This window comes from Mustelus asterias, chromosome 9 (genome assembly GCF_964213995.1).
Source record: "Mustelus asterias chromosome 9, sMusAst1.hap1.1, whole genome shotgun sequence".
Classification (NCBI taxonomy): domain Eukaryota; kingdom Metazoa; phylum Chordata; class Chondrichthyes; order Carcharhiniformes; family Triakidae; genus Mustelus; species Mustelus asterias.
In genome coordinates, this window is record NC_135809.1 from 89,255,910 (window position 1) to 89,267,697 (window position 11,788).

Here is an 11,788-nt window from a genome sequence, read left to right on the forward strand (position 1 = left end):
TTCCAGCAAAATCGGTTCACGTGGTTAAATATTCTGCCAAAATTCACTATAAAGAAAATATTGTTAGTACCAACACCTGAGTATCAATATTTATTTATCCTCATATCCCAGGGCTTTTGTATGGAACACTGACCCTGGAGATGGGAGGGAAGATAACCATCGAGTGTGAGAAAAGCCACTACAAAGCAGAGCTGGAGTTCAAGTTAAAGGTAAGAGGGAGACTGGTCCAATGTTCCAGCTATGCAACTGCTTTATCACATTAACTTATCATGTAAAATTATTTTAAAGGACATTTACAAATTCAAAGGTGTGTGATTTTAAAGAGAAATATACATGCAATGGAGTAAACGTTTCTCTTCGTGCCTGGGTGTTAATCTAATAGATTACCTGCTTTTGTGGAACCCATTGATCCAGTGAAGTGAAGTGGATTGTACAATTGGCAATCCGCTTGTTCAGATTAATGCCCAGGTGAGGTTTACACAACTCTATCCTCTCTGTCCAAGGGTTCTTGTAAACATGGAGTTTAACAGTTGCCCAAATCTTTAACAAACATTTCCTGTAACTGCGGTAAATCACACCTGCAGTAAATAAAGAGTCTCTGGTTTATTCTGATTTACTAATGCAGTTCCAATTGTAATTGCATCCTGTTTACTGGCAGCCTTTCCTTGGAGGCAGTGATACTGTGAACCAGATCACAGGAAGGATAATGCTCGGAGAGGAGGTACAAGCCACACTTGAGGGACACTGGGTAAGTGCTTTTAGTCATCTTGGGCTTGAAGACAAAATCAAAGCTCTGTTTTTAGTGGCTCTTCTGTTCTCCCCGTCCGTCCGATGAATCTTGCAAAGGTGCCTCTGATTGACCAGCAGCTCTTGGGGGCTTATTCGGGATCCTTGTCCTGAAGACCCTGGAACCCTAATGGGAGTAGGCAAGTGTTTATTTGGGATTTAATCCCACCAGGGCTCCCAGAAAAGGCTTTGGCAGGGTTGCAGCTGGCTCTGAGGCTGGTGGACAGAGCCACCCCCATGATCAGCCCAATGTATGTGTTGGGGTATTCAACAAGTTCTTGCATATGTATAAAATAATCTCAATGCTTGTGATATTTAAAGTTATTTTTTTTTTGAATGAGCTCAACTATCTCTACCATAGTCATTAAGTCTATTTATTACACAGATGTGTAAATGGTGATTTCCAGGCCGCCTAACATACTCTGAGGGAGGCTACTTCAATGCTCATCTGAAATTCCCAATAGGTTTTCCACTGCTGCTACCAGCGAGAACGGAGAATTTGGTACTCAGCCAAATTTTCGTTCACAGCAGCGGGACCAAATAATCCCAGCTGTGGGTGAAGTCAGAGAATTCCGGCCATTGGGACCATTACTCTAGATATTATTATTGCTACACCTGACCTGGGAACAATGTTAATTGAGGTTTACTGTGTCATTTACTCTATATTTCCTTGCACAGTCCGAAAGGTGTGCTGGTTAGGTGCATTGGCCATGCTAAATTCTCCTTCAGTGTACCTGAACTGGCGCCTGAGTGTGGTGACTAGGAAACTTTCACAGTAACTTCATTGCAGTGTTAATGTAAGCCTACTTGTGACACTAATAAATAAACTTTAAAACAAATATTGACAGCAGAAAATATTTGGGAAGGTGGGAACTTTTTCCTGTGACTGCTTTTTTCTCCTTTGTGCAACAGGATCGGGCTGTGTCTATCCATGAGAAAAATACTGGGCTCTCTGCTATGTTTTGGAGTGTCACCAATGAGATTCGGAAACAGCGTCTAGTACGTCATGTTGTATGGTTGGAGGAGCAGGACAACTTTGAGTCTGAAAGGTATGTCAGATGGGTGATAATATCACAGCTATAGATAAAGGAAATGGCTGTTCCGAGGTGAACATGCCAGGCTAATTATTTGAAGAGTCATAAGTTGGCTGGAGGAACTCTGTCTTTCATTTTGAAATGATGTGGAGATGCCGTTTTCATTTTCATTTTGAAAAGCAGGGTCAGGCAGCAGCAATCTATAGCTAAAATTTCAATCTAATTTCACTAACATTTCAATCAGTTTTGTTCTGTCTCAACTTTTGAGTCAGAACGTTGTGAGTTTAAGATCTTTTCAAGGTTTGAGCACATGATCTACTGTGGTGCTTCAGTGTTTTCTCTAAGATGACATGTTAAACTGTGAGGACCCTTCTACCTGTTGGAATGAACAGTTCTAGTTTTCTAGGCAACATTTTTCCCTAGACACAACAAAAAACAAATTAACTGATCGATCATCTCATTAATATTTGTTGTGCCTGGCTCACTGCCATATTTTATTATATAGTCACTGCACTTCAAATTAGTTATGTGTATTTAAAATATTTTTTAAAGTTTTTGAGAAGTATGATAAGCATCTCTTTGTTTGAACTTTTTCAAACAATTGCATTTAAAGTTAGCCAGGCTGAACAGGCATGCAAACGGATGTTCCAGAACTTGTGACCTGATCTGGGTGTCTCTGAACTCAGTCAGAACTCCATTTTTTTTTAAAGAGGAAAATTATTAAATGAACAACATGGAATGATTCATTCAGGATTACAAAATACAACAGGCTGGGTTAATAAATGGGTTGTAATCTGTGTTTCAATATTGTAAATGGTAATCATTATAGCAGCTGAGATTCTTGGCTGATTCCTGCATTATTCTACCCAACAGCTGGGGTCCCAGTAGCCTCTGATGGCAATATGTTGACTACATTAGGCAGGACTTGGCATGATTCTATACAGCTCCCACAGTTCAGGACTCCGTGTTTTGCTTTTTTAATGGCTCTTATGTCATTGGCAGATCTTGACCATACTCTGTGTTAATGAATGCTACATAGTGACAGGAAGTGATGTGACCCCGCATTAATGCGATCTACGCAGTCGTCATCCTTGACAGTCTCTCAAAATCAAGGATGATGTCTGTCGGGCTTGGTGATTCTTCAGATGACTGAGAAGCCCGATTCTGGATCCACAAGTTCTTCCGCAATGGGGGCATGTTGGTGCATGGGGGAGTGGAATTCACAGTCCGGGGTTGGCTTCCCTCTCCTTCCTCTGCCATTGCCATTCTGCCTTGCTGCCAAGTTGCTGAGTCTCAAGATGGCTTGCACCTTGAAGGACCAGGCAGAGCCATGCCAAGCAGCCCACAGCCTTCCCCTCCCAGTCACTGGTGTTAATGCCTCCATGCTCCTTATAGCATCAAGGACTTGCATGCTCCTGTTTTATTGGATTCTACCTAACTGTTGGGAATCTTTTTTAGTGAGTTCTATACAACAGTAGTATGAAGAGCGAAGTTTGTAATCCTTTCCACTCTTCTTCTAGGCTGTGGCAACAAGTGACCAAGGCAATAAAGAACCGTGATCAGGAACAGGCAACACTGGAGAAATTTATTTTGGAGGAAGCACAACGCAAGGCTGCCAAAGAGCGTAATGAGAAACATGAGGACTGGATGGCAAGACTATTCCAGCAGGATGTGGTGACAAAGAATTGGCAGTACAAATTCACAGAGTACGTGACTCTCATCACACATACTTACACACTACAAAGGAAGATGAAATTAATAACTCTCCTGTCCACATGCCCTGCCAGACTGATAAAACTACTATTCAATGAGTAAAGCGTCATATAAACAAAAAACTACTCGGGTTTAATCTCCCGAGTTTATCTCATTCAGGACTTCAGTACAGCAATTGCATTGGCACTTGGGGGTGGGTAGAAATTAAGCAGAAATCTCCAATGACCCCTGCTGGAAAATATCAGGAGAGAGAAGACTGAGCTCAGTTGTGATGTTGCCATCACTGCTAAATAGCCTGCTGACACTAGGCATTTTTCACTTCTGTGCTAACCAGTCTGCAATTTTCCTATTCCCTTTAATGCAATATACCAACCTCATACTGTAGGATCGCATAAGAAGGAAAACCATTTGGATGAGATACTTGGTACTTTGGCACCTGGAATACGCATTCCCAGCACAAATCAGCACTTTCAGATGTGCAAATAAAATGGTACAAAAATAAGTCTGAGTAATAAATGTCTTGGGCGGTTCTCAAACTGACAGCATGCTGTGTTCAGGGTTCCAGTTTGTTACTGGCACATAACACATGATACAGTTTATATGCTTGGATTTTTTTTTACTTTTATATTTTCCCCAACATTTCAAATATCTGTCCCAGCTCCTTCGTGAGTGCATTTCCACAAATCCATCATGAACTCAGAACGTGACATGAATGTCACAGCCTGTATTTAAAAATCACAAAGATAAATAGAGCATTTTTTCCCTATTTTCCAAAGTTCTAGGGAGCTCAGAGTATTATAATTGCAACGAGTAGTTTATCTAAAGGTCCTGGGAGTGGATAGATATTAATGACAAGGTTTCCCATTGGCTGCTGTAGAATTGGGAAGATCTTGGTGTTGATGCTTCAAGCTGAGTTAGCAGTCATTTTGAACAAAGATTTGACAAAGTCCCACATGGCAGGATTTGACAAAGTCCCACATGGCAGGTTGGTATTTGACAAAGTCCCACATGGCAGGTTGGTATTTGACAAAGTCCCACATGGCAGGTTGGTTAAGAAGGTTAAGGCTCATGGGATACAAGGAGAAGTGGCTCGATGGGTGGAGAACTGGCTTGGCCATAGGAGACAGAGGGTAGTGGTCGAAGGGTCTTTTTCCGGCTGGAGGTCTGTGACCAGTGGTGTTCCGCAGGGCTCTGTACTGGGACCTCTGCTATTTGTGATATATATAAATGATTTGGAAGAAGGTGTAACTGGTGTAATCAGCAAGTTTGCGGATGACACAAAGATGGCTGGAATTGCGGATAGCGAAGAGCATTGTCGGGCAATACAGCAGGATATAGATAGGCTGGAAAATTGGGCGGAGAGGTGGCAGATGGAATTTAATCCGGATAAATGCGAAGTGATGCATTTTGGAAGAAATAATGTAGGGAGGAGTTATGCAATAAATGGCAGAGTCATCAGGAGTATAGAAACACAGAGGGACCTAGGTGTGCAAGTCCACAAATCCTTGAAGGTGGCAACACAGGTGGAGAAGGTGGTGAAGAAGGCATATGGTATGCTTGCCTTTATAGGACGGGGTATAGAGTATAAAAGCTGGAGTCTGATGATGCAGCTGTATAGAACGCTGGTTAGGCCGCATTTGGAGTACTGCGTCCAGTTCTGGTCGCCGCACTACCAGAAGGACGTGGAGGCATTGGAGAGAGTGCAGAGAAGGTTTACCAGGATGTTGCCTGGTATGGAGGGTCTTAGCTATGAGGAGAGATTGGGTAGACTGGGGTTGTTCTCCTTGGAAAGACGGAGAATGAGGGGAGATCTAATAGAGGTATACAAGATTATGAAGGGTATAGATAGGGTGAACAGTGGGAAGCTTTTTCCCAGGTCGGAGGTGACGATCACGAGGGGTCACGGGCTCAAGCTGAGAGGGGCGAAGTATAACTCAGACATCAGAGGGACGTTTTTTACACAGAGGGTGGTGGGGGCCTGGAATGCGCTGCCAAGTAGGGTGGTGGAGGCAGGCACGCTGACATCGTTTAAGACTTACCTGGATAGTCACATGAGCAGCCTGGGAATGGAGGGATACAAACGATTGGTCTAGTTGGACCAAGGAGCGGCACAGGCTTGGAGGGCCGAAGGGCCTGTTTCCTGTGCTGTACTGTTCTTTGTTCTTTGTTCTATTTCATCAGTCTGATTGTGTTCGAGCTCTCTGGGGAATAGAATTTGCACAACAAGCTATTACAGTTAAAATCCTTGAGTCATGTTGTGGACTAATTGCAATTCCACCTGCTATATACCTTAAGTTTCGATTTATCTCAACATTTCTTCTGCACTTAGTGTTCACCAAAGTATACAAACCCCACCCATTGGAAATGTCAACTTTTACTTCCAAATAAGTCATGAACCTTTGGCTTAGTTGTAACATTCCTGCCTCAAATTAAAAGGAGCAAGATTTAAACCCATTCCAGACAGTCCCAGCAAGCAATGACTGGAGCTGGCTCTGAATTCTGGGTTGACATCCAGCAGGATACCTACATCTGGTGAGATTGTGTGAGAGCCTGTAAAATCCTTTTACCTTGTAGCTTTATTGGCTAGTATAAAGATGGTTATGGCCATCTCATTTTCATAAATGACCTGGATGAGGAAGCGGAGGGATGGGTTGGTAAGTTTGCCGACGACACGAAGGTTGGTGGGGTTGTGGATAGTCTGGAGGGATGTCAGAAGTTACAGAGGGACATAGATAGGATGCAAGACTGGGCGGAGAAGTGGCAGATGGACTTCAACCCAGATAAATGCGTAGTGGTCCATTTTGGCAGATCAAATGGGATGAAGGAGTACAATATAAAGGGAAAGACTCTTAGTACTGTAAAGGATCAGAAGGACCTTGGGGTCCAGGTCCATAGGACATAGGGCCTGATGGGAGGCGATTGGTGGGGGAGAGGAAGGCCAGCAATTGGGGCTGGCCATCGGTGTGTGTTGGGGAGGGGAGGGGGCCGTGGTCGCTGGAGATGGGGGCAGGCCGGGAGGAAGGGGGGTTGGGCCCAGGCATGCTTGGTGGGCCAGCAATCGGACCGTGAGAGGGATGGATGGCCAGCGATGTGGGGGTCGCAGGGCTGGCCAGCAATTGGGAGGCTGACAGACTGCGCATGCGCCGATCTCGGCACTGACAGATCGGTACATGCACAGTGCTATGCCGCTGGCTTCTCTGGTGAGGATAGGCCTCGCCCACTGATTTTTGTAATGTGATTTGCACTGGTGCACTCAGTAGTGCAGAGTGTGGGAGATTCTTCTCTGAACTCCCACTGAAAGAACTAGCATGATTTACTACAGTTTTCACGCAAAGTTGACACTTAAGAATTCTTTGGGGAGAATCCCAGTCATGATGTTTCTCTGCCTTTTCTCCCCTTCCAGTACGAGTCCCTGGGATTCAACAAATGACATCATCCAATTTGAGAAGGATGGAATCATTCAGACAAACGTCCGACACAAATTTCCAACAACAAAATCAATGGATATCGTCAGCAACAGCAGTCAAATACAGCAGGTCATGATCAAAGTAATTGCATGTTTGATTACTGAATTATAGAATTGTACAGCACAAGAAGGAAACCATGCCAGCAATCTGAAAATCAATCCAGTTAATCTCTTTCCCCTGCCCTTTGATTTTTTTAAATGTATTTAGCAACATCCCTCTTCAATATAAATATATAAACCACTGTTTCTGGTGGGACATTCCATGTTAATAAACCATTGTGTGAAAAGATTTCTCGCTACCTTTCCCTTTTATTCTTTCGGTAATTATCTTAAATTTATATTCTCTGGTTACCTACTCACTGACCAGAAGAAATAGCTTTTCCTGATTTCTCACATAATTTTGAACGTTTCTCTCGGATCTTCGCTTTGCCTTCTCTGTTCTAGTGAAAGTAGCTCCAGGTTCTCTGGTCTTTCCTCAACAAAAGGTACTCATCCTTGGTATTTTAGTATGTCACATATGCAGCCTCTCCATGGTTTTGATATCCTTCTAAAATATAACACCAATATTATACCTGCTGTGTTACCATTTTGCTTTTGTTTTATATATGAAACTTTTACAACTTTAACAACTTGTCCTCTTTTGCATACCTGAATTCCAAAGCATCTCTCTTCTTCCAGTTTAGTTTACTAATTCTTGTGCCACAAACAGACGAGCACTCAGAATTTATTTTTCGGAACAGATGTTTTGACAGATAAGGCAAAGGAGAATCCAAAGAGCTTCTACAAATACATAAAGGGCAAAAGAGTAACAAGGGAGAGAGTAGGGCCTCTTAAGGATCAACAAGGTCATCTATGTGCAGATCCACAAGAGATGGGTGAGATCCTAAATGAATATTTCTCATCAGTATTTACTGTTGAGAAAAGCATGGATGTTAGGGAACTTGGGGAAATAAATAGTGATGGCTTGAGGAGAGTACATATTACAGAGAAGGAGCTGCTGGAAGTCTTAAAGGGCATCAAGGTAGATAAATCCCCAGGACCTGACGAAGTATATCCTAGGACATTGTGGAAGGCTAGGGAGGAAATTGCGGGTCCCCTAGCCGAGATATTCGAATCATTGATAGTCACGGGTGAGGTGCCTGAAGATAGGCAAATGTTGTGCCTTTGTTTAAAAAGAGCTGCAGGGAAAAGCCGGAGAATTACGGGCCAGTGAGCCTCACATCTGTGGAGGGTAAATTGTTAGAAGGCATTTTGAGAGACAGGATCTACATGCATTTAGAGATGCAAGGACTGATTAGGGACAGTCAGCATGGCTTTGTGAGTGGAAAATCATGTCTCACAAATTTGATTGAGTTTTTTGAAGGGGTAACCAAGAAGGTAGATGAGGGCAGTGCAGTTGATGTTGTCTACATGGACTTTAGCAAGGCCTTTGACAAGGTACCGCATGGTAGGTTGTTGCATAAAGTTAAATCTCATGGGATCCAGGGTGAGGTATCTAAATGGATACAAAATTGGATTCTTGACAGAAGCCAGAGGGTGGTTGTAGAGAGTTGTTTTTCAAACTGGAGGCCTGTGACCAGTGGTGTGCCTCAGGGATCAGTGCTGGGTCCACTGTTATTTGTCATTTATATTAATGATTTGGATGAGAATATAGGAGGCATGGTTAGTAAGTTTGCAGATGACACCAAGATTGGTGGCATAGTGGACAGTGAAGAAAGTTATCTTCGATTGCAACGGGATCTTGATCAATTGGGCCAGTGGGCTGACGAATGGCAGATGGAGTTTAATTTAGACAAATGCGAGGCGATGCATTTTGGTAGATTGAACCAGGGCAGGATTCACTCAGTTAATGGTAGGGCGTTGGGGAGAGGTACAGAACAAAGCGATCTAGAGGTACATGTTCATAGCTCCTTGAAAGTGGAGTCACAGGTGGACAGAATGGTGAAGAAGGCATTCGGCATGCTTGGTTTCATCGGTCAGAACATTGAATACAGGAGTTGGGATGTCTTGTTGAAGTTGTACAAGACATTGGTAAGGCCACACTTGGAATACTGTGTGCAATTCTGGTCACCCTATTATAGAAAGGATATTATTAAACTGGAAAGAGTGCAGAAAAGATTTACTAGGATGCTACCGGGCCTTGATGGATTGAGTTATAAGGAGAGGCTGAATAGACTGAGACTTTTTTCTCTGGAGCATAGAAGGCTGAGGGGTGACCTTATGGAGGTCTATAAAATAATGAGGGGCATAGACAAGGTAGATAGTCAATATCTTTTCCCAAAGGTAGGGGAGTCTAAAACTAGAGGGCATAGTTTTAAGGTGAGAGGGGAGAGATACAAAAGTGTCCAGAGGGGCAATTTTTTCACACAGAGGGTGGTGAGTGTCTGGAACAAGCTGCCAGAGGTAGTAGTAGAGGCGGGTACAATTTTATCTTTTAAAAAGCATTTAGATAGTTACATGGGTACGATGGGTATAGAGGGATATGGGCCAAATGCGGGCAATTGGGATTAGCTTAGGGGTTTTAAAAAAAAAGGGCGCATGGACAAGTTGGGCCGAAGGGCCTGTTTCCATGCTGTAAACCTCTGACTCTATAACAGGTAAGGTCATGGGCCAAACAAGAACTGAGCAAATGAATGTAAGAATCAACTCTGCAACAAACAGCTCTGAATAAGTCATATGGACTCAAAACAAGTTTCTCTCTCCACAGCTGCTGCCGGGCATGCTGAATTTTTCCAGCCTTTTCCTTTTTTATTTCAGACTTCCAGCATCTGCAGTAGTTTGCTTTTATGTTAATTTAAGAATCAACCCCACTTTCTCATATCCTTTCTAAGTGTTTTGTTCCTGGGTCTGCTGGGTGTAGGCCAGTACTCAATATCTGTGTCTTAAATTAATGCCCTGGGCTGAGCATGGACCCCATAGCTTGCACTTCACATTCCCATTTCCCCTGCAGTACATTCAGTCACCAGTTTCCCTCCATGCTCCCACAACCTAATTTTCCTCTTGTGCGCCTATTCGCAGTAATCCCATTTAGACATCCCAGTGTTCCCAATAGCTTCCTTCAGTACTCGGAGATCCTACAATGCCACAACTCCCCAAGTCTCTGCTCGAGTATTCCAACCTCCCCTGTACTCCTTGAGAAAGAATGGAAGACCAAGATTGGAGAGTGACACTGAAATAATTACTGCATGTTAGACTAATATTACACTAATAATTGTAGTTGAAATCCAGAGGAATTGTATTACTAAAACAAATCAATGTAATACCTGATAAAATAAGCTAAAAATATCAAACTTTCCTTACGCTGTTTCCTGTCCATCTTTGTCATTCAATCTTCCTTCATATTGCTGTCTTTTAACTTCTGCATAATTTCTCCTTATCTGAGATTTAGTATTTAAATCTGAATTTTTACCTATATTTTAAACCCTAGTTTCTCTTCTGCGCCTTCACCACCCTCTGTTTAGTCAGAACACACACCTTTTGAATTTAGTTCCTAGTCATCTGAAAATAAGTTCCAAGTGGCAATCTTTCAATCAATCAAAAGTTGAATATTAAAGTTGATCTGGTCCCATCATATCATAATACTATTTTTGAGATGATTATCTGTTATCCAGTGAAAGTATCATATATTGTTTACAGTGTTTTATCTTTAAATTATTATTGTCTTATCTTGCTAATAAGTTGACATGCTATTTTTAATGCTTGCACTATATGTATGGTGCAAGTACAAGTTTTATATGATTTAAAGTTTATTAGTGTCAATAATAGGTTTACGTTAACACTGCAATGAAGTTACTGTGAAAATCCTGTAGTTGCCACACTCCGGCGCCTGTTTGGGTACACTGAGGGAGAATTTTAGCATGGCCAATGCACCTAACCAGCACATCTTTCGGACTGTGGGAGGAAATCAGAACACCCAGAGGAAACCCACAGAGATGTGGGGAAAATATGCAGACTCTGCACAGACAGTGACCCAAGCGTCCCTGGCGCTGTGAGGCAGCAGTGCTAACCACTGTGCCACCTTGCCACCCATTGGAAAAGACTGTATTGGAGTAGCAATGAGTTAGGACATCCTTTCTTTCCTGCATGTTGAATTGTAACTGTCTGTGCTGCTGACAAGTGCTTTCTATTATTAGGTCTCAGTTCAGGGATATATTGGATGCAAAACCAGTGATTGCCTGGCCCCAAATAGATCACAGAACACAGAGAGCAGTTGTTCAACACCAGAACCAGTACAAGACGACTCATCTGATGAAGGTACGTGCTTGGATTCCCTGAAGATCCAAAATGAACCAAAATGGTTCATGGCAGCATCAAACCAGCTACAAACCAACACTGCTTTCAAATAGGGGAGCTGGTGATGCAGTGGTAAAATCACTGGATTGGTAATTTAGAGGCCCAAGCTCATGCTTTGGGTTCATGGGTTCAAATCCCACCATGGCAGCTGTAATAAAAATTTGAATTTGTCTCAGTAATGGTGACTAGGAAACTATAATCGATTATTGTAAAAACCCAGCTGATTCACCAATGTTCTTTAAGGAAGGAAAGTTGCTGTCCTTGCATGTGACTCCAGACCAGCTATGTATTGCTGCCCCTTTTGAAATGACAATGTTGCAATGAATTTCTTAATCGCTCTGCTCCCAGTACATCAGTGCAATGTGAAAGACAGAGTAGCATTTATTTGGAGCCATTGCACGAGGGGCATGCTCTCCAAAAACCAAAACTAGATGGAGTTGATACAGGAGCCTATCATGGCGGCCGTCCAGAATTCTGAATTGTATTTATAGTTAAA

At 42.7% G+C, this 11,788-nt stretch overlaps 1 protein-coding gene across 7 annotated transcripts in view; it reads left to right on the plus strand.

The window, feature by feature from the left end:
- Window positions 1-11,788, plus strand: part of LOC144498799 (oxysterol-binding protein-related protein 5-like) — a 157,911-nt gene that overhangs the window by 142,338 nt on the left and 3,785 nt on the right. For 6 of the 7 annotated variants that reach the window (XM_078220488.1, XM_078220487.1, XM_078220485.1 and 3 more), the window contains 6 exons: window positions 112-209; window positions 659-748; window positions 1,699-1,835; window positions 3,341-3,526; window positions 6,937-7,081; window positions 11,133-11,253. In XM_078220488.1, coding sequence (XP_078076614.1) covers window positions 112-209; window positions 659-748; window positions 1,699-1,835; window positions 3,341-3,526; window positions 6,937-7,081; window positions 11,133-11,253 — 777 coding nt within the window. The remainder of the gene's footprint in view (window positions 1-111; window positions 210-658; window positions 749-1,698; window positions 1,836-3,340; window positions 3,527-6,936; window positions 7,082-11,132; window positions 11,254-11,788) is intronic. The other variant, XM_078220486.1, reaches the window with a different exon arrangement.